At 39.5% G+C, this 27,075-nt stretch overlaps 4 protein-coding genes and 1 non-coding gene across 5 annotated transcripts in view; 1 reads left to right on the top strand and 4 right to left on the bottom strand.

Moving 5' to 3' along the window:
• ppp2r5cb (protein phosphatase 2, regulatory subunit B', gamma b) overlaps positions 1-3,895 on the bottom strand; it is a 30,874-nt gene extending 26,979 nt beyond the window's left edge. The window contains exons 1-2 of the mRNA XM_068342334.1: positions 3,813-3,895; positions 3,204-3,263 (exon numbers count right to left, since the gene is read on the bottom strand). Coding sequence (XP_068198435.1) covers positions 3,204-3,263; positions 3,813-3,839 — 87 coding nt within the window. The 5' untranslated portion in view covers positions 3,840-3,895. The remainder of the gene's footprint in view (positions 1-3,203; positions 3,264-3,812) is intronic.
• A 1,453-nt stretch (positions 3,896-5,348) lies between these two features.
• hsp90aa1.2 (heat shock protein 90, alpha (cytosolic), class A member 1, tandem duplicate 2) lies at positions 5,349-10,853 on the bottom strand. Its single transcript, XM_068341963.1, has 11 exons — positions 10,680-10,853; positions 9,406-9,555; positions 8,859-9,225; positions 8,620-8,753; positions 8,222-8,536; positions 7,935-8,100; positions 7,621-7,811; positions 6,828-6,975; positions 6,459-6,727; positions 6,016-6,349; positions 5,349-5,869 (listed from the first exon to the last, which is right to left on the bottom strand). The coding sequence occupies exons 2-11, from the start codon at positions 9,553-9,555 to the stop codon at positions 5,757-5,759; spliced, it is 2,187 nt and encodes a 728-aa protein (XP_068198064.1). The 5' UTR covers positions 10,680-10,853; the 3' UTR covers positions 5,349-5,756.
• Positions 10,854-11,218: 365 nt separating this feature from the next.
• Positions 11,219-15,893, bottom strand: hsp90aa1.1 (heat shock protein 90, alpha (cytosolic), class A member 1, tandem duplicate 1). The gene is made up of 11 exons (XM_068342121.1): positions 15,728-15,893; positions 14,495-14,644; positions 14,022-14,388; positions 13,798-13,931; positions 13,408-13,716; positions 13,125-13,290; positions 12,750-12,940; positions 12,513-12,660; positions 12,138-12,406; positions 11,722-12,055; positions 11,219-11,612 (listed from the first exon to the last, which is right to left on the bottom strand). The coding sequence occupies exons 2-11, from the start codon at positions 14,642-14,644 to the stop codon at positions 11,503-11,505; spliced, it is 2,178 nt and encodes a 725-aa protein (XP_068198222.1). The 5' UTR covers positions 15,728-15,893; the 3' UTR covers positions 11,219-11,502.
• A 2,666-nt stretch (positions 15,894-18,559) lies between these two features.
• Positions 18,560-18,631, bottom strand: trnaa-ugc (transfer RNA alanine (anticodon UGC)). The gene has a single exon. It is a non-coding gene; the product is annotated as a tRNA-Ala (tRNA).
• Positions 18,632-19,274: 643 nt separating this feature from the next.
• Positions 19,275-26,293, top strand: wdr20b (WD repeat domain 20b). The gene is made up of 4 exons (XM_068343216.1): positions 19,275-19,531; positions 21,302-21,484; positions 21,952-23,364; positions 23,644-26,293. The coding sequence occupies exons 1-4, from the start codon at positions 19,283-19,285 to the stop codon at positions 23,698-23,700; spliced, it is 1,902 nt and encodes a 633-aa protein (XP_068199317.1). The 5' UTR covers positions 19,275-19,282; the 3' UTR covers positions 23,701-26,293.
• Positions 26,294-27,075: the final 782 nt, after the last annotated feature.

Genomic DNA, 27,075 nt, shown 5'->3' with positions numbered 1-27,075 from the left:
TTCATACTTAGTGATGGTAGACTACGTGTGCAGCCACAGCTGCCCTGGGGCAGACTGACAGAGGTGTGGCTGCCAATCTGCGCCTACCGCCCCTCTGACCACCACCGGAACAATCACAAACATTCATACGCCACTGGAGGCAAGGAGGGTAAAGTGTCTTGACCAAGGACACAACGACAAAACTCGGTGGGAGCGGGGATTGAACCGCTGATCTTAAATCATTGGACGAACCGCGACACCACTGAGCCACGGTCGCCCCCAAAAGGCGTTTGTTTCGCGTTCGACTTCAAAATTTTGTTTGATTACGGGAAGAGACAGCTAGGAGGATGACAAAACACTTTGGAGGACAAAATGTGAATACAGAAGCTTGACAGCAGAGGAAGATATTTCAATATTTTTCGGAAGTTAATTCTATTCATTCAAAGAAAACGATACATGTCTGGACAAAATGCAGACGGGATATATTTAAAATAATTTTCTATTCCTTGGTTTTAAAATAGGGGTCATAATGTCTTGACACCTAACTTACAAGCATACATCTTTAAATATCAATCTGGTGTAAAAATTAAAATTATTCTGAAAACCAATTAAATTATAAATATTAAATATCTAGTAAAGATGGGGACTGCTTTCTACTTTTAAAGCTGTTTAAATAGATGTCATCCATCATATCAAACTTGAAATGAGTGAAGATTTTACTTCTTAAGAGTTTCCATTTTTTTAAACAGTGGTTCAGTGATCTGTATTTGAAATGGCTGCAAAAGTCATGAGAAGTGTGATCTCTAATTTGTTTTATTATGAACATGTATTTTACCTCCATATCGAGGAAATTCATAGAATTTCAATAAGACAGTAAAAACCTAAACAGATACTCAAAACTAAAAGTGTGAAAATAGTCTGTAATCATGCAGTGCAAAAATGTCACACAATGATTTATACCACGTTTTCCTGTAGTTACAGGATCAACATCATGTTTTAGATTACAATGTTGACTGAATGTTTCCCTTTGGCCTTTCTGAAAGGGAGCCAATCCAGAGGAAGTAACAATATTAATGGCTCATCGATCAAGTAAGAATGTTTTACTAATTTCTCATAAACCTTAGAAAGGTTGCTCTTTCTGGGAATATCATGACAAATTCCTACTTGTCATGCTCACATTATCTGGATTTATGTCAGGAGGTGTGAATTTCCGTCTGTGGTAATTTATGAAGCATGAATTTCAGTGCTCCAGGGTGACTTTTTGCTCAAATGTGCTGGCTCTTCAGGTGTTTAATCAAACAGCTTGTACTGAAGGAGACATCTTCACACTTTTTGCCAACAATTTAGCAGGGGATAAATTGTAGTCTGCTTTGATTTTGTCTTCATGGCTTTTATGAAAATACTTCCACAATACTGGAATTGCTTCTGTTCCATCTGTCTGCTAAACTAACAGCGTGGTAAAGCAATGGTTGTATTCATGTTGTGACAACATGGTATCAGAGCTATTTTAAATTAACTCAAGCATGGTATGAGGACACCAGCATAGTATCAGACCAATCCTGAACACTGACAATAGTGCATTTTTCTTAAGATCTATTGTCATTTTATTTAAGCAAAAATTAAAAGTACTTTTCCATCTAGCTTTAAATGTGACAACTTCTTTTAATTTAATTTTTATTTTATTTTATACACTGTTATAATCCCCGAAGGGAAATTAAGAATGCACACTCTAATTTTTGTTAGTCAATCACACGCATGCTTACTATTCGTGTTTCCAGGCCCCTGTAATACACACAACCACACACAAGGGGGCCTGTAAGCATGCAATGGATAGTAGAGTGGCGGGCAGCCCCTTTGTGGAGCACCCAAGTGAGCAGCTTGTGGGGGGGACGGCACCTTGCTCAAGGGCACCTCGGCAGTGCTCCAAAGGTGAGCTGACACCTCCTACTGTCAGCTCACCTACGGGTGTTTTTTTTGGGGCAGGAGCGAGAATCGAATCGCCGATCTCAGAACACTGGACAACCCGCTCTGAGCCAGTGCCACCCTAATTCTTCTTCACTTCATGGTTAAAATCTCATGAGCATAACATTCATTTAAATACATCTGACCCCTGGATTTTAAATTGTATAATAAGGAAATCATGTGCAAAGGCATGTATTTTACAATAACACCTTCGTGATATTTTGTTAATTCTTTTAAAAATCTTAATTTTAATTTCATATAGTACTTCATATAGTAGTGTAGAAGTATTATTGGAAACTAAAGTATACATCGCAAAGGGTGATAAAATTGAATGAAAGCTTATCATTTTGATTGATTTTTCTGGTGATCTAAAATGGCATAATCTGAAAGAACTCCAGGAACTAGCTGTCAACAAATAAACACATGAGTAACAAAATAGGCAGTGTTCCAAAAAGAAGCCCTATCTGTACAGCATCACCATCACAATTTCACCGTGTATTTCACAAATTTCCCCACTGTGGGACAATAAAGGTCTATTATTATTATTAAACGTATGATATATTAACACCACATACCACATTCTCAAGTGTTTCTTCACATTCAATGTTAATATGTGACAAACTTGAACTGCTTTAGATAGAAAAGCTGTGATCCACGGTCAAAAATGCATTTATTACTATAATACAAAACCTTGCAGCAAAAGGTATTAAGCTTGTGTTTCAATCCACAGGAGGGTTTCTGTGATACTGTTCTCTGTACGAGTGCCTGAGAACTAGTTAAATAAATTAAATGTCATTCATTATAAATCCCAGTAGCACAACATTGCTGTACAATCTGTACAGCATATGACATGCTCAACTTTACTTCTTTAGGCCCTCAATTTGAAGTAAATTTAAGTGATGGAAAAAAATTGAAAAATTGTATTCTACACCAGGGTCAGCAGTTAGAACTGACAGATGGAAACATGCATTTCAGAGCATATACCACGAATTTTCATAGCTGAGAAATATACTGTCATAAAATATTTTGCTATGTTACTGTCCTGCTGCATCATTCCTCATTCACTGATTAGAGGGCATGATCTCATTCCATCTGAGAACCACTGCAAAGACAAACAAGGGACATTTGACAGAAGCACTAAGCTTGCTCAAAACGTCAAATTAATTTAATAGAATGACGTGTCAACTATGCAAATTTTACTTGTGTCTGATAAATACCTAGGTCTTCCTTGAGGTGTCTAGTACTGCCCTGAGCTAACTTACCTCATGCTCCGGATTGTCTTGTCCTCCACTCTTGCCTAGTTTGACAGACTTAGATGTCTCCTGAAAGAAAAGTTAGAATACTCAAAACTAAAAGATGAGTAGGCAAGCAGACTATCAATGAATGCGGCCATGCAAAAATCTTTTGCTAAATATAGCATGAATGCCCGCCCAGTCTCGCACTCTTGTTTGAATACACTGGCAAATCAATTGCTAGCTAGCAAGTGTTGCCTCAGAGGCAATAGCAGGCAGAAGAGCCCGGCATTCAGCTTTAAGAAACAAATTAAATCATTATGTTTACAGGAAAACACTCAAAAATATAAATAATCTTGAAGAGCATGTGTATTTATGTATAAACGTTTAAAAACCATCTTCTGGACAATGCTAATGTTAACTTAAACAAAGCAGCGTAGCGTACCGAGGGCTGACATGTTGGCAGGATAGCGGCTAGCTGGTAATTATTGCTGGTTGGCTAACGTAAATGTGATGGGACACTGCGCCGTTAGCAAGGGTTAAGACTTCTGAGGCCGGCTTTCCAAGAAATATACAGAAATATAATTCATGCAAACTTTGTTTATAGAATTCCTTATCACTCTGAAATTCGCAACTTACCTTGTCCTTTTTCGTCTTGTTAGGCATTGTACACCCGTAACCGCCCTAGCTCCCCTCTCGGATAGTCCACAATCAAAACCTTGACAACTACCAGGGCACCACACTGTAAGGCGGTTCGGACTGTTCTCGACCTGTGATTGGCTTCTGCTAGTCATCTGACTCGAATGACTCAAGGTGACACACTGAGAATTAAGAAGCGGCGAGAGCCCCCTGTCGGTGGCGGGTGGAACACTACAACACTCTTGCAGCGGCATCTTCATGACCTCAGACGTGACAATATACAGACTCTTTCAGTAAAATTAATAAATGTAACTTCATACAAATATAAATTCTTCTTGAAGATATGTCCAACGTAGTACTTGTTAAGAACCCTAGTGATAACAAACTGAACGCAAACTAATAGATTGAAAAACAGATTTTAAAAAATCCCAAAGATTACAGGTAAATAGAAAAAACAAATGACGACAACAGACGAGGAAAAAAGTCTTGAAACTGTTGGGAAAACACTTAGGTCCATTGTTAAAAGAGATACAGGGTTATGAATAAGACTGACTGTAATTTGCAGTATTAATATGTTGATCAAATAAAAATTTATTTGAACTGAACTGGTATCAATTACTAATTAATCAGAATTATTATCATTAATTCCCTACGGGGATTAATGATGATAATCATTAATCCCCCCAGTAATTTTCCAGAATATTAAAATTAAAAAATATTTATAATTACAAATTACTGGATGTGTAATACCAGTGATATTTCTGAAATTGTAATTGTAGTTTTCATCAGTTCAGAGCTATTGTGACTTTCATATGAATTCCTGACTTTTTGCAAATCCTTCACTCCATCCTCAACACCCTTTTACTGATATGTAGTCCTAGTCTCTCCTCTGGACGTGTCCAAACCATTGAAGTGTGCTCTCTCTATGTCTCTTAAACATCTCACCTTGGCTCTGATGAACTCAATTCTGATCTAATCCAACCAGGTCACTCCTAGATTGAACCTCAACATGTATGTCTCTGCCACCTCCAGCTCAGCCAAAGTAATCTAAATAATGAATGTATAAAGGATTAAGCCTGAATTCTTGAACTCAACGTGCCAGACAAGTGTCTTTCTCTGCAACTGTCGTGGCATAAGCGTCTTCATTATTGATGTAATGACATTACCAGTGACGGATATGCCATTACAAGGACCTAGGTGCATATCTGGGGTGCAACCATATGCATCTTCACCCCTCTATTTGCCAGTATCACCACAGACGTGATCTATTCTGGTGTACATTTGTCAGTCCTATTACTATTGCAAATGATCTAGTGGGCAACTTCAACAATGTCTAAACAAATTGTCCCTCCACTTAAATTTGATTTCAGTTAGAAGATAACATCCTAAAAATGAAAACCCACATCACTATGACATAAGAATTCAAATGCATCTGCATGGTCATGTTGAGCAACCATTGTTGATGTAAATGAGTTTACCATTTAATGTTGGTAATCATTCCTCCAAAACAGTTTGGGATTTAGTAATGAACAATATACAAGCAATACACAGTATAAGCTTTTTTAAAATCAGGCAGCACAATAATTTTATTCACATTCCATCTTATCTTGTCAAGCAGGGATGGAAAGACAAAGTGCTCAAAACATATCAGAGAATGAGTCAGGACTAACCTGGTAAATATTTGTTTATGTGAACCACCATTTGAAACCGTATCAAGTTTGATATTTACAGTCAAAGTAAGAACATCCAAAGAACACAGGAAAATTACAAATATAAAAACAAATACATCAATGAAACTCAACATACAAAAGTGGTACTTCCAAAATAAAGTTCTAAATGGAATGACTCTGAACTTAAAACTCCATAAATCCTTCCAGCCCATTTATAACATTTAGCTTTGAAGTTTATCATACTACTGAATGTAAGCAGGCAATAAAGGGAGGCCTAGTCCACCTCCTCCATCCTGGAAGTGTCCTCATTCTCTCCTTCAAGAGCGGGCATGTCCTCAGTGGGTGCAGAGGTGACATCATCTGGTGTTAGATCATCTTCCTCAATACCTAAAACAAGGAAGAAAGGAGGATGTGTCAGACAAACCAAATAATTTTTCATTTTAAATCAGGATATTTGCAGATGTATGGCTCAAGCCCCGGTGACTTGAAAATGTCACAAAAGCTTAAGATTGCCAATAAACTGAGACACTCACCGAGACCCAGTTTAATCATTCTGTAGATACGATTGGAGTGAGTCTGGGGGTCATCCAATGTGAATCCTGAAGACAGCAGAGCAGTCTCAAAGAGCAGGATGACCAGATCCTTCACAGACTTGTCGTTCTTGTCAGCCTCGGCTTTTTTCCTCAGTGTCTCAACTATGGGATGGTCTGGGTTGATCTCGAGGTGCTTTTTAGCAGCCATGTAACCCATAGTGGAATTATCTCTCAGAGCCTGGGCCTTCATGATTCTCTCCATGTTGGCCGTCCAGCCATAGGTGCTGGTCACAATGCAGCAGGGAGAAGACACCAACCGGTTGGACACAGTGACCTGTGGAGGTGTATAAACAACCCCTTTTCAGCCTCATTCAGATAACAGATGATGCATGATAATTAATAAATCACCTGAGATACTTTTAGTGCTATTAATTTATGCTCACCTTCTCCACCTTCTTCTCCAAGATGTCTTTCATGATCTTGCACAAACTCTCAAACTGAGCCTTCTTCTCTTCCTGCTTCTTCTTCTCTTCATCATCCTCAGGCAGCTCCAGGCCCTCCTTAGTCACTGAAACCAGGGTCTTGCCCTCAAACTCCTTCAGCTGCTGGACACAGTACTCATCGATGGGCTCGATCATGTAAATGACCTCCAGGCCAGCTTTACGAAGGCGCTCCACGAAGGCAGAGTTAGCCACCTGGTCTTTGGTCTCACCTGAAACACAGACATGCAAATGTTGCCAACAATTCTACTCGCCTAATCTTAAAATGCTTTTCAGCTTATTTAAAAATATATACATGCATATTTCATCTACCAGTGATGTAGTAGATGTGTTTCTGGTTATCATTCATTCGAGTAACATAGTCCTTCAGGGAAACCATCTCATCTCCAGAAGATGAAGTGTAGTAGCGCAGCAGCTCAGACAGTTTCTTCCTGTTCTGAGAATCCTCGTGGATGCCAAGCTAAAAGACAAAACCAAGCAGTACAACGTTAAAAAGTCACACAAGAATATGTCAGTTGGGTTGAAATTTAGTACTGGAAAAATAAAATTTCATTAAAGAATTCAACATAAAAAACAAAAACTCTGTGCGGTTCAACGATCGCTAGACAGAGGGCCTCTATCTTAACAGAAGACGACAGTAAGGCGCTTCAAACAAGAATGTAAGCAGCTTTGTGTTTGGACAATATGGCCGAAGGATCAGACAGATGGGAAATGTGTCCAAGCTCTGAGGAAAAAAATCTGACAACAATCTCTTCAATCTCTCTATATATTGACAGTTCAAACAAAACTAAGCTTAAAATAGTACATGTTTCAGGGGTTACCTTGGATATGTTTGTGGGGTGGTTGTATGGATGGCTAGTGTAAGGGGTCAAATGGTCATATGGTCATATGATTGTGTAGAGGTATTACCCCTTATGTAAAAAATGTAACTTAATTAGCCAGTAATGAACTATTTATCTGTTTTATATTGTTGTTGCTTATTCCTTTTCTCCATTTCTTGAACCTTGCTTAAAAGAAACGATTGTTTTACATATTGTCTAATTAATAAAAAACTTTGTAAAAAGGAAAAATTAGAGCCTGAATGGTGTGAGATGAGAACACTAACCTTGATGTTTTTGGAGAACTGCTCATAGTATTTTTTGTAGTTGTCCTTGTCCTCAGACAGTTCAGTGAAAAGTTCCAGACACTTCTTTACCAGATTCTTGCGGATAACTTTCAGGATTTTGCTCTGCTGCAGCATCTCTCTGGAGATGTTCAGGGGCAGATCCTCTGAGTCCACCACACCCCTGATGAAATCTGAAATTAAGATTGATTAGAATTATATGCTGTATATGGATTTTGTAAGATGATATACCATGACTATTATATTCAATACCCTACTAAGTAAGCTACAAAATCCACAGTTCAGTGAATACTCACTGAGGTACTCAGGGATGAGCTCGTCACAGTTGTCCATGATAAAGACTCTGCGCACATACAGCTTGATGTTGTTCTTCTTCTTCTTGTTCTCAAACAGGTCAAAGGGGGCGCGACGAGGTACAAAGAGCAGGGCACGGAATTCAAGCTGGCCTTCAACTGAAAAGTGCTGTGAGGAAATAAGGGTTTATTAAGTCAGATAGACACAGGATCCAAATTTAAATTTGGTTATATGCCTCACATGGACATATAAAGTAATGAAGTAAAGAAAAAAAAATCACAAGAACTACCTTGACAGCAAGGTGGTCCTCCCAGTCATTGGTTAGGCTCTTGTAAAACTCGCCATACTCTTCATTTGTGATGTCATCAGGATTCCGGGTCCAGAGTGGCTTTGTCTTATTCAGCTCCTCCTGGTCAATGTACTTTTCCTTGATCTTCTTCTTCTTCTTTTTCTTCTTGTCATGGTCATGGTCGTGCTCTTCATCTGACCCAATATCCTCAATCTCAGGCTTGTCCTCCTCCTTGTCCTCCTCTTCATCTTTGTCTTTCTCTTTCTCTTCCTCTGCCTCATCGTCGCTCACCTCTTTGTCACGCTCTTTCTCCACCTAAATAAGAACATAACTTAGTCACTGCATTCCTGTGTTAACTCTTACATGGAGCATATCTGGAGTTCAGACTATTAACTTACAAACAGGGTGATGGGATAGCCAATGAACTGTGAGTGCTTCTTCACAATCTCTTTGATTCTTCGCTCCTCAAGGTACTCTGTCTGGTCATCTTTTAAGTGTAGGATTACCCTGGTGCCTCGGCCAATAGGTTCCACTACATAGAGAAAAGACAGATCACTGTAAACAACCTCCTTCAGATGTCCATACTCCAGTAAAACAATATTTCATGTCAAAAATGCATAACCATTTCATTACTTACTGTCCAACTGTTTAACTGTGAATGAGCCTCCAGCTGAGGATTCCCATGCATACTGCTCATCATCATTGTGCTTGCTTATGACTGTGACCTTGTCAGCCACGAGGAAGGCAGAGTAAAAACCCACACCAAACTGACCAATCATAGAGATGTCAGCTCCAGCCTGCAGGGCCTCCATGAATGCCTTGGTGCCAGACTTTGCTATTGTGCCCAGGTTGTTGACCAGGTCAGCCTTAGTCATTCCAATACCTGTGTCAATCAGGGTCAGGGTTTTCTCATCTTTGTTGGGAATGAGCTCAATTTTGAGGTCCTTGCCAGTGTCCAGTTTGGATGGGTCAGTTAGACTCTCATAACGAATTTTGTCAAGTGCCTGGAATGAACACAGATCCAAAAATTTTTAAAAGAAATGACAATTTTAAATAATTCAGCCTTTGCTATCTTTAAACCGAGTAATACTATTTCTTTTAGCTGCAGCACATATTTTAATTTTTTTCTGAAAATATACAATTACGTACATACAGTAGTTCACATAGTAAAAAAAACAACTTACATCTGAAGAGTTAGAGATAAGCTCCCTAAGGAAGATCTCTTTGTTGGAGTAGAATGTGTTGATGATCAGAGACATTAGCTGAGCAATCTCAGCTTGGAATGCAAAGGTCTCAGACGCCTCCTCCATTTGTTGGTCATTAGGGTCAACCATCTGAGCAGGGGAGGCACAATAAAATAGTCTTAAAATGGATATTTCCTGTATTCCATGAAACTATGAATATATCTCCCTAAAGCACTGAAAAAAGACCTATGCAATTAACACTCGGGTAATTTGCAATAAATGAAAAGACATAAAGAATTACGAGCAACTGTCAAAGTACCTCAGACAGAACCACAAGTCTCACCAAATCTTATTTATTACACTGAACTTTCATTGTGAAAATGTTGCTGAAACAATGAGTTCACAGTTGAATATACTGTATAAAGGTGGAGGATATACAAAATTAATTGCATGAAGCAAATAAAAAATATTGTTTCACGATCAACAAACCACTGATTGTATTGTATTGTATGGAAGCCCATAAATGTATATGACACATAATAGTATAAATAAATTCTTTGATATGTTCTCCTTAATTATTATCTTGAGTTCATCGCTGATCAGAAAAGCACGTGGTTGGAATTGCTGATCGCCAATTTCCTCAGATGACTCCCCCTGTCGGCTTCAAGACGAAATGCAGTTTCTAGAAAATACTGTACCAGGAGCCCACAAGAACTCCAGTCGTTTACTTGCGAGAAGAAATTCCTCCTTAACTCCTTCAGAAATATCTGGACTTAACAATGAACTATGACTGCGACATGACGGCGACTATGAATGCACCATTGAAATGAGTCTGCTCGGGAAACCTGATTTAGGCAAATTGTTGTTGTACTCCTGCTTGATATAATTCCCGCTTGACAAGTGCGGCCCGACCAGCAGGTTTACATAAACCGTATTATTAAGATCACCTTCACACGTCTTGATGTACGACTGTCAAAGCGTAACGAGAATATGGTTGTTCTAGGATCACAGCTCAAAGTATATCATTGCTCAGCTAAATTTTATGGCCCTTTTTATCCTATATTAAGTCATTATTTGAATTAGAACAAAATGTCAAAACATTGTTAAGTTACACAGCGTCAGTAGAAACCGCCTAAAGTAATAGCAGTGTAACAAGCAAGTATGTTAGCTAACATTAACTAAACATGACAGCTGGCGTAATTGCATTGTAATATTCAATCTGTTGTCGTCTTAGTAGTAGGTTTTATTAAGTAAGCAGTATTCAATTGTTTTACCTTGGTCTTCAATAAATGAAACACTCCGGTGCAGAGGTGTGAGCGTCGCTTCTGAATTCGCAGGTAGCTCGGCTAATAGGATGTGTGAGCTGTCACATGAGGTTGGGCATTTAATACTGGTTCAGAGCGTTCGAGAAGCCTTTAAAAGCTTTAAAACCTCTGAAGCCTTTAGAACCGTCTGGAATCTTCCCGATGCTGCTCGTTCGTGGGCGCCGATAGGCCCAGCGGACTGTCAATCACTGTGTAGGGCCACGCCTCCCCATTTTCAACTGGAGGGGACGGCACCAAGGGGAGGAGCCGCGGATCGGGGCAAGGAACGCATGGTGACTATGACGAGAGTGAATCATGAAATACTGTACCCAGTGAAATTTCCAGAACATCGAATGAACAATAAATGAAGTTGGAAAAAGTTAATTGCAATTAGTTTGTGATTTCTTATTTTTTCCCCAGTACCCAATAGACGTCATTTAGCATGCAACAGACAGTGAGGAAAATTACATCTTATTTCTAAATAAATTTTTATTACAAATTTGAAAACATTTCTTAAAAAATGAAACAGTTACAAAAAGAGACATAAGCCAAATTTCCAGCGGCTTTATATCACTCTTAATGATTGTAAATAGTTTTGTATAAGCATTTGGTATGATCCATACTGACCACACTACGGCCTCCATCAATTCCATTACAGGTAATATCTTCTAACTTGAATAGTTAATGTTGTTCGAGAGAGGGGTGATGTGTTATGAGGAGATGTCTCTTTGAAGAGGAATTATAACTTACAAAAATAGCAGTAAAGAAAGAATAAGCAAAACACAAAGTGTTATTAGTCAACTTCTTCCATCCTAGATGTATCATCATCTCCTTCCAAGACTGGCATGTCTTCGTCAGCTGGCTGGATGATGTCTTCAACTGTGGAATCATCATCATCAATGCCTGTAAAAGAAAATAACAAACAAGAATATGTATTAAGGTATAATAAACAGACTAGTTTCTGTGAATGCATGTAATGTCAGTAGACATGAGGAGGGAGAAAAAAACCCACCAAGACCCAGCTTGATCATTCTGTAAATGCGGTTGGCATGTGTCTGTGGGTCTTCCAGTGTAAATCCTGAAGACAGCAGAGCAGTTTCGAACAGGAGAATGACAAGGTCCTTCACAGCCTTATCGTTCTTGTCAGCCTCGGCCTTCTCCCTCAAGGTCTCAATGATTGGATGCAGAGGGTTGATTTCAAGGTGTTTCTTAGCTGTCATGTAGCCCATGGTGGAGTTATCTCTTAGGGCCTGAGACTTCATGATCCTCTCCATGTTAGCGGTCCAGCCATAGGTGCTAGTCACGATGCAGCAGGGGGATGCCACCAAACGGTTGGAGACGGTGACCTGTCAATTATAGGATATTATATCATTGTTAGAATTGTATAAAATTCAGCATACCATATTAAGACAATAGTACTGCCATTACCTTCTCAATCTTCTTGTCTAGAATGTCCTTCATGATCTTGCAAAGATTTTCAAATTTATTTTTTAGTTCCTCCAGCTTCTTCTTCTCTTCATCATCCTCAGGCAGCTCCAGGCCTTCCTTAGTCACTGAAACCAGGTTCTTGCCATCATATTCCTTCAGCTGCTGGACACAGTACTCATCGATGGGCTCGATCATGTAAATGACCTCCAGGCCAGCTTTACGAAGGCGCTCCACAAAGGCAGAGTTAGCCACCTGGTCTTTGGTCTCACCTATGGGGGAACATGCAGATTTAATGAATCACAATTTCAAGTACAAAGTCTATTTGGAAAAAACATGAAGCAAAATCCTTGACTGAAATGTATTTAAATAACTGACCTGTGATGTAATAAATATGTTTCTGGTTGTCCTTCATGCGTGAAACATAGTCCTTCAAAGAAACCATCTCATCTCCGGAGGCTGAGGTGTAGTAGCGTAGCAGCTCAGACAGTTTCTTCCTGTTCTGAGAGTCTTCATGGATCCCAAGCTAATGCGGGAAATAATGTGTTACTGATTCTGAGTTCTAAAGATATGATACATTGAAATTTCTACACAAAATAGATTATGTCAACCAACCTTGATGTTTTTGGAAAACTGTTCATAGTATTTTTTGTAGTTGTCCTTGTCCTCAGACAGTTCAGTGAAAAGTTCCAGACACTTCTTTACCAGATTCTTGCGGATAACTTTCAGGATTTTGCTCTGCTGCAGCATCTCTCTGGAGATGTTCAGGGGTAGATCCTCTGAGTCCACCACACCCTTGATGAAATCTTAAAAGAGGAGATAAAAACCAAACAACCTTATAAATCAAGAAATGTTATATGTGCAGTACACAGTAATTTAATCAAAATTATGACCCGAGAGATTTATAATGGGTCTTAAAGTCATAAATGTGTTCATTCAGGCAAATAATATACGTATGTGTGCAATGTGATTAGTAATTTAATGACTTACTTAGATATTCTGGAATTAGCTCCTCACAGTTGTCCATGATGAAGACTCTGCGAACATACAGCTTGATGTTGTTCTTCTTCTTTTTATTTTCAAAGAGGTCAAATGCAGCCCTTCTGGGAACAAAAAGTAAGGCACGGAACTCCAGCTGACCTTCCACTGAGAAATGCTGCAAAGACAAGAATGAATTATGAAAACATATAGCTCAAGCACTGTTCATTAAATAATGATAAAAAGCACAAATAAGTAATAGGTTTTGGATTTTTCAGCAACAGACTCATCTTACCTTTACAGCTAGGTGGTCCTCCCAGTCATTTGTAAGGCTCTTGTAGAACTCTCCATACTCTTCATTAGTGATGTCATCAGGGTTCCGGGTCCAGATTGGTTTGGTCTTATTCAGCTCCTGAGCATCAATGTACTTCTCCTTGACCTTCTTTTTCCTCTTGTTCTTGCCATCCTTTGAGTCCTCATCTTCATCAGAGCCCACATCCTCTATCTTAGGTTTTTCTGTGCTCTCTGCAGCTTCTTCTTTCACAGCTTCTTCTTCCTTCTCTCCCTCTTCCATATCCACTTCCTTCTCCCTTGTCTTCTCAACCTTGAATATATAAAATGTATGTCAATATCTCAGGTTTTGACTGTTTCAAAATTAATTTTCTTGGTGAAAGTTGGAACTTACATATAGTGTAATAGGATAGCCAATGAACTGTGAGTGCTTCTTCACAACTTCCTTGATGCGCTTCTCCTCACAGTATTCTGTTTGATCCTCTTTGAGGTGTAGGATCACTTTTGTTCCTCTGCCAATGGGCTCTCCTAAAAGATGGTGGGATTAATTGGTTAAATTAGTCATCGTGCTAGTTACTTCATAATGAGGGTCATGACAATAAGGTAAGTCAGACGCACCTGTGTCAGGTTTCACTGTGAATGATCCGCCAGCTGCAGACTCCCACATGTACTGCTCATCATCATTGTGCTTGGTTATGACTGTGACCTTGTCAGCCACAAGGTAGGCAGAGTAAAAACCCACACCAAATTGACCAATCATAGAGATGTCAGCTCCAGCCTGCAGGGCTTCCATGAAAGCCTTGGTGCCAGACTTTGCTATTGTGCCCAGGTTGTTGATCAGGTCAGCTTTGGTCATTCCGATACCTGTGTCAAACAGGGTCAGGGTGCGTGCATGTAGGTCAGGCCTGACCTCAATCTTCAGTTCCTTGGAAGACTCAAGTCTACTTGGGTCTGTCAAGCTTTCATATCTGATTTTGTCCAAGGCCTGTCCACAAGGGATATGCTTGTTAAAACAGCAATGTTCTCTTACAAATAAGGAGTGCTGTGACAAACAAAAGAAAGATACAGGGTAAGACTTCTGTTTTACTTACATCTGAGGAATTGGAGATGAGCTCTCTCAGGAAGATCTCTTTGTTTGAGTAGAAGGTGTTGATAATAAGGGACATCAGCTGAGCTATCTCAGCCTGGAAGGCAAAGGTCTCAGCCTCTTCCTCCACAACATTTCCAGCTTTCTCAGGCATCTGAAGACAAGCATATATATATATAGTTCTTAAATTTATATTGAAACACATTCACAGGAGTGAAAACAGATAGAAGTGTGATGCATATGTTGAGACAAACAGTCCCCAATTTTTCTGAATAAGCAAAGATTATTGTCCCAACTGAGAAATCTGGGCCAGAATTCAAATTTTGTTCATGAATTTTTTTCCAGAGCTTGACACTGAGCTAATTAAATTGGCATGTTTTTCTTAATTACCAATAAGCCATACAAAAAATAATTTGTTAATTCAGATTTAAAAAAATTTCATGACAAAAAATTAAATTCTGGTTATTTTTTATGAAATAAGGAGAGAGTAACGCCCTTTTCTTTTTCTGAAATAAAAACTCATATCACAGCAACATTTTTTCAAAATTGATTGTCTATAGAAAAGAAAGAAGTTTTTTATTTTACTTAACCTGTAAGATATCTTAGAAATAATTTTCTGCTGTTACAGCTACTTCAGCCATGTGAGTTGAGAAGGAGGCCGTTGAACACATGCTCCCTCTGTCAATCAAAGACTTGTCATTTGAGAATGGGTGGAGTCCTGATGCTTTACCCATCCCCCTAGCGTCAGCATGCGTCATTCTACACATTTAGAATATAGAAGCTAAGAATTATATATTGGATTAAAAAGACATACAACCTTGCAAAATGGATAGTCTATCAGTCGTCATTTTAAATTACATAATCTTACATTAAAAACACAGTGAGGATTTCTTTAAATTCTAGAGACAGAAGTTGGTATTTATTTAATTCCACTACTTTCAACTACATTAGTAATACTTTTGATATTAGTCCACAAAGAAATGAAACAGCTACTGGTCAACCAGTTTTCTTGGTAAACAGCCATGGCAGTGTGGGTCACCCTGCTTGCCATGTGCTCCTTGCATGCTACACCTGATGAATATACAGTACGAGGTACAGAGGAGGTTCTGCTACCAAACAAATAAATGATAGTAAACATCAAAATATAGTTTGATTTGTCTGTGTAAGTCCTTTACTTTCATTTTTAAGTATTTTAATATGTAGGAACTTCATAGCTGCATAGTTATTCCTATCTTACCTTGACTATACTCTGTTTCTGCTCGTCTTCAAGATAACTGTCAAATCACTGAGCTCCTCTTCTCTTCTCAAACAACTCCAAATCTGTGTTCAGCTGCTGCTCCTGTGGGCAGTGTCTCTCTCTTGGTGAAGTCAAGCGAGTGACTTTTCCTGTTCAGACTCCACACTACCCCCCTAGTGTCTTTTTATACTTCAGGGGTGGTTTCTCAAAGTTCCCATTCAGAAGCTTCCAGAAGGTACGTTCACTAGTGATGGGGGCTGTTAAAGGGGGTTGGCATGAGATAGCAGGGTCCTAAAGTTTATGTGCCCTTATAGGGCAGCAGAGTCACAAGGAGTGCCTGTCACTCACACTGAGAGCTTTCCTGATTGTCTAGCTGTCGGGCTGCCTGTAAGCACCACAGCTGTGGAGTGCCTTTGCTATCACCTGCTGTGCTGGGTTGTGGAACACACACACACACACACACACACACACACACACACACACACACACACACACACACACACACACACACACACACACACACACACACACACACACACACACATACCACCAGACCTCTTGGAACTAAGGACCCATTTATTTTCTTGCTATGCAAGGTCTGGCTGAATCTCGAAGGTTCCACATATCTAGAGCAGTTTCACAGACCGCTGCAAATTATGTGAAGTAAATTTCAGGGAATGAAACAAATGACACAAATTTTCTTCACAGACCATTTATGAGTGTATGAATTGTTTCATATCATGAGTTTGAACACTCTTATAAATTATTAATAGACTTTATTATTGTGGGTTTTCAAAATCCTCATCCAGATCTTTTCCGTAGTTTTCAGTTACTTTTGACTTTTGTGACAGGAAGAACGTGGGAAACAGAAACTGCTGTCCTAACCTGAATATATCACAAGCCAAAGCTGCAAAAAAATTATTTTTATGGATAATTCTTAGGCTCTAGTCTGATGAACAAAAAAAAAAATTAAAGATGTATTTTTCTGTTTCAAAGGGTGTAGGTCCTGTCCTCGGACTTTGATATGTGTGCGTCTCCTGCTATCTTTCACTTTTATTCTATTTTGTACTCCTTGTACTTTAGGTTAGTATGTGTCCTGTTATTGTTGCATATGTCTGTTAGTGTGGTGTATGTCTTCTGGTATATCCTGTCCTGTGTTGTTTGTGTTTCTTGTTACATCCCGCAAAGCGGTGATGTACCGTATTGGCCCGAATATAAGTGGGGGTCGTCTTACATTCGGGGTCTAGACATTATACCCATTCCTAACGCTAGATGGCGCCAGATATCTTTAAAGCGAATGCTGAACTTAATTCCCCAGGCCAAAGCAAACCCATGTCACGAAGAAGAAAAATAAAAATAGCGGAAGCACGAAGAAGAAAAATAAAAAAAAGTGGTGAGAAAGAAAAGAGAAGAAAATAAGAGAAGAGATAACAAAAAAAGGAGAAACGTAGCGACAATCTGGAGAAAAGTGGGTCGAAAAGTGATGGCAGTTTAGTTTACATATTTAAATGTTCGGATGTGATAGACAATTTTTGCATGATTTGAATGAGGCAAAATAACATGCTTTTTCTCTCGAATATATTGTTATAATAATTTGTTTCAGATGTACGATAATTGTCTTTTTTCAAACTTGAGTCTTGAAAAAGAGGGGGTCGTCTTATAATCAGGGTCGTGTTATATTCGGGCTAATACGTTATTGTAGTTATCAGTGTTTGTGTGTTCGTCCGTCGGTCTGTCCATCCATCTGTCCGTCCGTCCACCAAATATCTTCTCAACCGTTGCAGATAGAAAGATGAAACAAAAAGCACATAACTCTGGCGGCAAGAGGGATGAAAATGAGATGATGACCTTGAGAAAACTAGGTCAAGGTCAAATTTCATCTTTTGTACACTCAGGAACCGGGTAAGACAGAAAGACGAGGGAGAAAGCCAGTGTGAGTAAGACCATAGATCAAAGCATTAGCTTTGACCTATGTGAGATATGTTTGCACATATCTCAGGAACCGGATAAGATACAAAGACGAAACAAAAGGCGTTATATTCAGGGAGGCAAGTGGATGAAAATTAGATCACAACCTTGACCTTGAAAAACTAGGTCAAGGTCACATTTTCCCTTTTATACCTTTTTAGTTGCACATCTCTGAACCTCATAACAAATAGAAAGCACCAGTTACATGTTGGATCATGGGTCTTTTATTAAATGATCTTGACCTATGAGAATAGGTCAGGATAAAATTTTGAATTCAGGGGTGTCTCAGGATGTTGCAATCTCCAACTGCCTTGTTTCTCTTGGTGTTTAGCCACTATTTATTTATTATGTATGTCTTGAGCAGTGGATATGAACAATTTACTACTTTATTAATCTTCCGGGATTAATGAGTATACAGTATATCTATCTATCCATCTGGTTTGTGGCTAATGATATTAAATCACAAAATACTGACTTTCATCATCTTAATTGTAAGGCAGATTTATTTATTGTTATTTGTCAGTAGGACAAGTACCATTCAGATTTTTTTGAAATGTATAAGCAACCTTGAGTAAAATCTAGTACAGTACTTTATGGTTTGATGTGCGTGACCTCAACTGGCCAGAGGATGGCAGTATATTACACTCATTATAGAGCAGTTACGTAATCAAAATGTTCCTAGATGCTAGTTAAAAGTGACTTCACATGTTACTCAGAAACAGCCGTCCCAAACGCTGTCAGATGATATCTTCTGAAGGAGGGAGTCGTGAGCCTCATAGCTTAAGTCTTTGTTCCTTTTTTAGGAATATGGTGATTAACAGATGAATACTTTATTTATTCCCGGAGAAATTTACGAAGCATAAATGGAGATGCCGGGGATTGAACCCGGGGCCTCATACATGCAAAGCATGCGCTCTACCACTGAGCTACATCCCCGTGCAGATATTGTTGCTCAGACTCTTACATATATTAAATCAATGATTTTAAAACTTGGGGTTTATATTCCGATTGGCAGATATCGATATTATTAAAATTTGGTAAAAGCTAAGGTCATGAGAGTTTCAAACACTCTGGGTCCTATTACTTAGGATCCTGCATCTCCCGTGTCAATATGGATTTATTTTCTTTTAACTACAGAACATTGGACAAGTAATCCTCTTGCATTTATCATTAATTTTCTCAAAGGAAAGAAAAAAATTAATCGGAACAATTTTTGTTTTTAATTTTTCAAATTAATCATACCCAACACCCAATACCCAATGAACCTTACAAATAGATCTATTCTATATTAGCTATGTCGAAGTGTATAATATCAAGTAGTACTTTAATTTCACAACGCATTACAGAATGTTTCAGTAAGTGCCTGTAAGTCAGGTAGATATGTCTACAAATAGTACCTGTGATATCATTGGGCGCCTGTTTAATGGGAGTTTTATCTTTGAAACCAGTTTCAATGTTTACACCATTTATTTTTTTTCACTTCGTCTCACATGACTCGGTACGCATGGCTGCAAGACTTGAACGGCTCTACGCATGCGCAGTTGGTAACATACGGGGCTCAGACAAGGATGAACGCCAATTTCCAAGATGGCGGCGGAGGGAGGAGGGAAGGAGATGAACGAAATTAAAACTCAATTCACCACGCGAGAAGGTGTCTATAAACTCCTCACTCACTCCGAATACAGCCGACCGAACAGGGTGCCTTTCAACTCGCAGGGCTCCAATCCCGTCAAGGTCTCCTTCGTCAATGTAAACGACCAGTCCGGCAACGGCGACAGGATCTGTTTCAATGTGGGCCGGGAACTGTACTTTTATATCTACAAAGGCGTTAGAAAGGTAAACAGTCTTGACTGCACTGACGAACCTCGCGGTGCCCCGGAGTAGTCCGTTGATATGTCATCTGCATATGCGTGGGGTATTGCTTGTCAAATTTCTTAGCTTCTGCCATTTAAGTGCGCAGATTGCCATGACAAGGCCATATAACAGACCTAGCGAAGTTCGAAGCTAATTAGCATGTTTAGCTAACATCACCACAGCATATCTTTTGCTTCGATGCGTTAGCAGTGCTCTTCGGAGCACGTCAACTAATACAAGATTTTATCCATTGATTCAAAGTGGCATGCCGTTTTCTCGTCAAATGCACAGCGTATGTTGTGTTTGTTTATCGTCGTTATTTACATGGCTTAGCAACTTCTGGGTGGCAAATTATCAAACATAGCGAGGACAGTTTGTTGTGTATGATGTAATGCGTTCATTCCACTGTCATCGTTTGGATGTGATGCAATGTGACCTATATCTTGATTGCTCACAGTGATGTCATTACATCAGGCCAGAGTTAGTCTTGTTTAGCAGGGATGTATGTAAGTGACATGAGTGATCATGCTGGTCTTGTTGGATTGTTATCAGCAGCAGATAGTGAATTCCAATCTTAGCACACTAGTTTTCCAATGAAAATTAGTAGAGATCTAGGTGACCCAATCAGGTTCTCTAGGTGATCTCATTCTCACAATGAGATTGTGAACCAGTGAGAGGGAGTCCTACTGTTGTTGTTTTCTGTAGATTCTAAGATGGGTTAAACAGAGTGTTTGGAATCTACCATAACTTTGTCACTGTGTATTACAACATCAGTCAGTGTTCTGAATTCAGATAGTGACCTGAGTACGATGTTTATGGATTTGCACAGCTTCTCATATAAAGTTTTCAGGTTTATTAAAATGAGCCTACACTACTTGCTAATGCCAACTCACTTTCCTGACAGTAATGAGTCGACTGAAGGTTGAGTGGATAAAAGCAGTAAAGAAGATTGATGGATTGATAGTAGCATGGTCAAATGGCAGTTGGTGCTTAAAGAGAGCATATTTCCGTCAGAGCAGCAGAAATCTACCTGGTTCTTCACCTGGATCTATAGCCACCTCATGACCTAATAGACCCATCTTGTGTTTGATCAGAACCACATCTCTGTTAGCACAGCATCTATTTCTATTAGAAGTCTGATGTCGTTTTCCTCACAGACCAACTTAATATCTAGAGAATTGTTTTGTCTTTTTTGTCTTGTGTTTTTTGACCCAAGTTATAACTGGTGATGAGAATGGCCGTTCTGTTTAAGCTGACAGGATACAGAGTCACATGGTATGGGGACATAAAATAAAAGGCCAAACATCACATTTTGTTTCATCACAAGTTTGTTTTGAAATGAATTGTGCTGCCAAACAGCTGTTGGAACACAAACTCTACAGTTCACCTGTATATGATCAAGCTTGGCTTGTCCTCTTTGAGAGAGACTTTGATTACATGTCTGAGTGAATTGTTGCCAGGATCAAGGAACTTAAGGTTGGCACTTTTTTAAACCAGAAAAGATGACAAATTAGAATATTCTTAAGGTATTTGCATTTGAGTGTTTAGAGAGTTGTGCCTTAATATTTGGCTTAAAAGAGTAAACATCAGAAACATAGTGGATATAAAGTTAAAATTTATTTTTCAGCTCAGTAAAAATACAAGTTCTTTTCCAATCATAGTTTTTCTTTCATATTGATGTAGATATTGTTGACATAAAAAGGTTTTTTTAAGTGACTTTTATAATGTTTTGTGTGTTTGTCATTGTTTTAGGCTGCTGATCTTAGTAAGCCCATAGACAAGAGGATATACAAAGGAACGCAACCCACTTGTCATGACTTCAACCCACTCACAGCTACGGCAGAGAGTGTGTCCCTGCTGGTGGGCTTCTCAGCGGGCCAGGTGCAGCTCATAGACCCTATAAAGAAGGAGACCAGTAAACTCTTCAATGAAGAGGTGGGTCCTAGCCAGCATCTGATGCTCCGTGGTTTAAACAAACCGAAATACACTGTCATCATTGCTTGTGTAGGAAATTTGTTCAGCAAATGTTTGAATACTTTATCTTTCTCCTGCGCCTTTACACCAGGTTGTGAATTTTTACTTTTTATACATGAATATGGATGTCTGTGATATCATTGAGAGATTCTTAAGCAGTAAGTGTGCCAGCAGGTAAATGTCCAAAGCAGTTACACTTTATGCAGCGTTGTCAACTTGCCTTCTTGCTCACTGTAAATTCTCTGAATGATGACCCACTGTATCTGCATATGGACTCAATCGGACATTACCCTATCTTATTTGGACGTTTGCTTTCACACGCACAATATCTGGGTAATGTCTGGGTAGGTTCAGCGTAGGAGAGAATGTGTGAAATGAACTTCAGTAAAATATTAATGATCTAAACTTTGTTTCCTTTTTCCTCCCAGAGACTTATAGACAAGTCACGAGTAACCTGTGTGAGATGGGTTCCTGGTTCGGAGAGCCTATTTTTGGTGGCTCACTCCAGCGGCAACATGTATTTGTACAACGTGGAAAACACCTGTGGCTCTACGGCACCCCACTACCAGCTTCTGAAGCAGGGTGAAAACTACGCTGTGCATACCTGCAAGAGCAAGTCGGCCCGTAACCCGTTACTGCGATGGACAGTGGGTGAAGGGGCTCTCAATGAGTTTGCCTTCTCTCCAGATGGGAAGTATCTGGCTTGTGCAAGCCAGGATGGCTTCCTGAGAGTTTTTGGTTTCGATGCCGCAGAGCTCCATGGAACAATGAAGAGCTACTTCGGTGGCTTACTGTGTGTGTGCTGGAGCCCGGATGGACGATATATTGTGGCAGGTGGGGAGGACGACCTGGTGACGGTGTGGTCATTTTCAGACTGTAGAGTGATTGCACGGGGGCATGGTCATAAGTCGTGGGTGAGTGTGGTGGCATTCGACCACTGCACTACCAGCGTAGAAGACGGCGACCCCCCTGCTGAGTTCAGTGGTAGCGATGAGGACTTCCATGAGCACATTCACTTTGGTGTGGGCAGAGAACGAGCCAACAGTGCTCATTCTCGTCTTTCTAAGAGAAACTCCACAGACAGTAGACCTGTTAGTGTGACCTATAGGTTTGGCTCAGTGGGCCAGGATACCCAACTGTGCCTGTGGGACCTCACAGAGGACATTCTTTTCCCTCACCTTCCTTTGTCTCGCACTAGGACTCACACTAATGTTATGAGTGCTACAAGCCCACCAGCCACTGGACAAACTTCTACTACTACTGCTACTACTACTGCTACTTCTACTGTATCCACCACAAATCCAAGTGGTACCAATGGTAAAGACAATGTGAGCAATAGTAGCACCACTGGCAACCCAGCCAACTCCATCCCCAGCACTCTGCCTCGGTCCAACAGCTTGCCACACTCCTCTGCCCCAACAGGGGGCAGTACTCCTAACAGTAACACAGACAGCAGCAGCAGCAGCACTAAGGGCAACAGCATCATTGACAGCGCTTTCATCGCAACCGGCGTCAGCAAGTTTGCAACCCTGTCACTACATGACTCACGTAAGGAGCGCCACGAGAAGGACCACAAGCGCAACCACAGCATGGGTCACATCAGCAGCAAGAGCAGTGACAAGCTCAACCAGCTTAGCTCATCACGGACGGCTAAAGCAGAGGTTGCTAAGACTCTTGGCACCATACTGTGCCCCCGCATGGAGGAAGTGCCAATGCTCGAACCGCTGGTGTGCAAGAAGATTGCTCACGAGAGACTCACTGTGTTAATCTTCCTTGAGGACTGTCTGGTAACAGCCTGTCAGGAGGGTTTCGTTTGCACATGGGCTAGGCCTGGGAAAGTGGTGAGTGACAGGCCTCTCGAGGATGCTGTCATGTGACACTTGTTAAATTGGATTGCCTTTAATACAGGCATTTCTCAATCTGTATTCAGAAGCTGTCGGCACTGTTCTGTGCAGTTAAAGCTAGCTATTTCACCCAAAACTTCCTCTAACCCCTCAGCATTTTGATGGTTAATAGCACATTCTGACTGCAAACCTCCTGTCCTCACTATTCTGCCTCCTATTATGCACTGAAGTACCACTGTTGTTTGTTATCAATGTGTGTTATCTGTCTCTCCACAGGGGTTGCTATCATCTCAAAACAACCCAGCCAACTCCCCAAGTGGAACAGTAGTATAGCCCCAGTGCTGGTGCTGCTAATGACAGCTCCATGCAACAGAGACGGGGATGACCAAGGCCAAGGCCCTGCAGCACTTCTCCACCCATTGTCACTCACCACATGACCTCCAGTGTCACCTTCATTGTCATGGCTACAACCACCCAGCTCTCTTTGTGTCACTGCTCATTGTTTGACAATAGAGCCAGGGTTAGAAACATGACCCTGCCGCTTTTTGTAAGGTGGTTAAAATTGGGTTCAAATGGAAGTAAGCGTGCAAGCTTTAAATCATACAGGAACGTTATTGGATGTGTCGACTGGCTCATTGTTTCATCTGTGGTCATATCAAGTCACATCTAGTACAAATTGTAGTACCCTAATTTTTTTGTGCCTGTACATTTTCAAAGACCAGACACAATGTGCTTACTCGTCGCATGAGATTAATGAAGGCATTCTTCCCTGATGTTTTGCTTCTCCAAATGCATTTACAGATAAAAGGAATAAGGGGAGGGGTTGTTGCATAGTAGTGATACCATGCCTCATGAATTTGCGACTTCCCGGGCAATCCTTTCTGCAGCCCCAGTCCTGTTCAAGAGTGACTGCAGTTAATTTCCTTTACTAATATCTTAATCAAATGTGTCTGAATTTGCACAGATATTCCTTAAAAAAAAAAAAAAATTCATGACAATGGAAAACAAGCAGAACTTTTTGAAGACTCCTTTGGAAGCACTTGGGGGCCGGAGGGTGGGCAACTTCCTGTTATTGCCCTCTGTCTCAACGCTGGATGCTGCAATCATAGTTTTTTATATGGAAAAAATTGTTTGCACTTAATAGTTTGTTAGATTAGAATGGCTTTACATTTTTGGAGTGTTGACAAGGTTGAAATATAGAATTTAAAAAAATACCTTTGTATCTATTGAACATTTATTTTAATATTCTTTCAGATTAAATTTCCTCTGTATTATATGTAAATATTGTACCTCAATGATTTATTGGTGACATGATCATGTAAGTTTAAAGATCCTTCTTTGAAAAAATAGTGATATTTCTTAATACAAAAAAAATCTAGGTAATATTAAAATAAATCTTAAATATGCAGGTGAAAATGTTTTTTGTTGTACATAAAGAGAAATCAGGTGTATTTTTATTATTAATGAAACGTTTGGTATAGGAGATGTCTATGAAATCCTCTTATCTAACAGGTAGTGCTGAATGCTAGCTAGCCTGTCGCTGCAGATTCCTTTTACAACACAGGCAGATAGGCGCAGATGCGCTTGTCTAATTCAGCCATCATCCAAGCTCAGGTAAACAGGAAGACTAACGCCGGCATAGTTCCCCCGACTAGCCTCATCCATCAGTGTGTGCGTATTCACCATAACTAACTGAAGACTGACAATGTTCTGCCAACAGGGCTGAATCTGTGAACCCTGTCATTGTGAGTAATAATTACTGAACTGATGCTGAACTTGTGAACAAACAATTGACACTGTGTTGAATTCAAACTGACTAATGTCAGCACTAAGTATTGGAATAAGTGCTCGAGGCGTGTGTTTTTCAGGAACCCACACAGGAAGATAGGATTTTAACAGTTGGAGCTTTTTTCTCCATGTGACACCTAATTAAAACAGCTTTGACAGATTACATGTTCCATTTGTGTTACTTTATTTAGAGTGCATTGTGCTCCATATGAATCAATCCATTCATGCAGCCTATTGTAAGTATGACACATCACTAGAAACATCGTTCTTCCCTCATAAGACTAGAGGTCAATCCACACATGGGAAATAGTTCTATTAGTGGGATGTAGGCCAGCCAGTGCTAGAACTACAGCTCTTCACCATTTTAGTATAATGAATGAATAAATTTGCTGAAGACTTAAAGTAGAAACGCTTGTGTTGCTGTGTCTGACAACAAGAGTGAAGGTTTTAATTTATAACTTGGTTCAAACTCATCAGATCTGATTAAAAACAACTGTAGGTGGGTCGCAGTGTTGAGGGGCCTTTAAACTGTTCAAGGTGTCAATTGAGCGCGAAATAGAACCATCAGGAGAATAAAGCACATAGGCCAGACACGTAACTAATGAAGTTAAGCATGACAAATTACATGGGGGTTTTATTTTGAAGCTTTATTCTGAAGGTCTATTGAAATTGAAGGGGATGAATTCACTGACATCTAGCAGGATTTGATTATTTCATGATACTCTTCTACCTGACTTAATGTGTCAAATCAGTAGAATATACAGTAGGTCATCTATTCTTAGTGTTAAAAGTTGGAAGTGGAAGATGAAAGGATTGGTTGTCACATTTATCAAATTTCACTCCCTAGAGGTGCTGCTATAAATGTTGATACTGAAATTTTTAGATTTTAGGTCAGTGGTCATCTGCAAGATTTTTTCAGTAGTAAAACACACCACACTTCATGATAAAGTACTTTCAATACTGTAGTGCTGATGTAAAAATGAAAAAAAAAAAAAACCCCGTCTCTTGTGGATTTTCTAATCAAGCAATTTCAAGGAAAGACTGATAGAGCTTCATTTTATATAGCTTATATGCATATAAACAATGGCAGCATAAAAGGATCTTTATAATACAATCTCTGTGTAAAAGGAGATTGACCTGTAATGTGCGTTGAAAGCAAAGATTTTTCATGTCCTGTGGATGCAGGGAATGTGTTAGTTATGTGCATTTCACTGAAATTAAACTTTTTAAAATTGATTTTTATGATTGACTCAATTTTTATTTCCAACTTGTCCCACCAACATACAGTATATTCAGAACAACAAACGCAACACAAATGAGCTCAGGATTAAACTAAATCTATTTCCATCTGATAGTATGGGCTGCTACTTCAAATCACAGGGGAATCTTTGCAGGATGCTGGTTTTAATTCAAATGAAAGAAAATATATTATTTTTATTTTATTTCACTGCACATTCCTGACATATTCAGTTTTTAGATGACTTAAAAATCCCCCTGTGCTCCATTTATCATCAATTACTTTTAGTTTGACTTCTGTTTATTGAAAAATTGCTTGCATTTTTTTGAATAGTTTGAGGAAATTATACTATCTGTAAGCTAAATAAAATATCTAAAAATATTTTAAGAATGTAAGATAATTTACAATATGAAACAATATAACCACAAAACAGCATGAACTCATGGCTACTTTTTATACTTGAGATGCTGCTAATAATATTTATTTTTGCCTGTTGGACTCTGAGTGGTGGTGGAGTATCTCACAGTGCGATATTGGAACTTTAATAGTCTCCATCTTAATCTAACAAATATTGTATGTTTGTATTACAGTCGCCATTAGGGGGCAGTGTTGCTCAAACTTTGAGGATCTGTGGGCTGAAAACCGTTCTGAAAACCTGCCTTTGAAGACAGATAATCGGAGTA

This window comes from Antennarius striatus, chromosome 19 (genome assembly GCF_040054535.1).
Source record: "Antennarius striatus isolate MH-2024 chromosome 19, ASM4005453v1, whole genome shotgun sequence".
Classification (NCBI taxonomy): domain Eukaryota; kingdom Metazoa; phylum Chordata; class Actinopteri; order Lophiiformes; family Antennariidae; genus Antennarius; species Antennarius striatus.
Note: the sequence above shows the minus strand (reverse complement) of the source record. Positions and strands in the feature narration are given on the sequence as shown.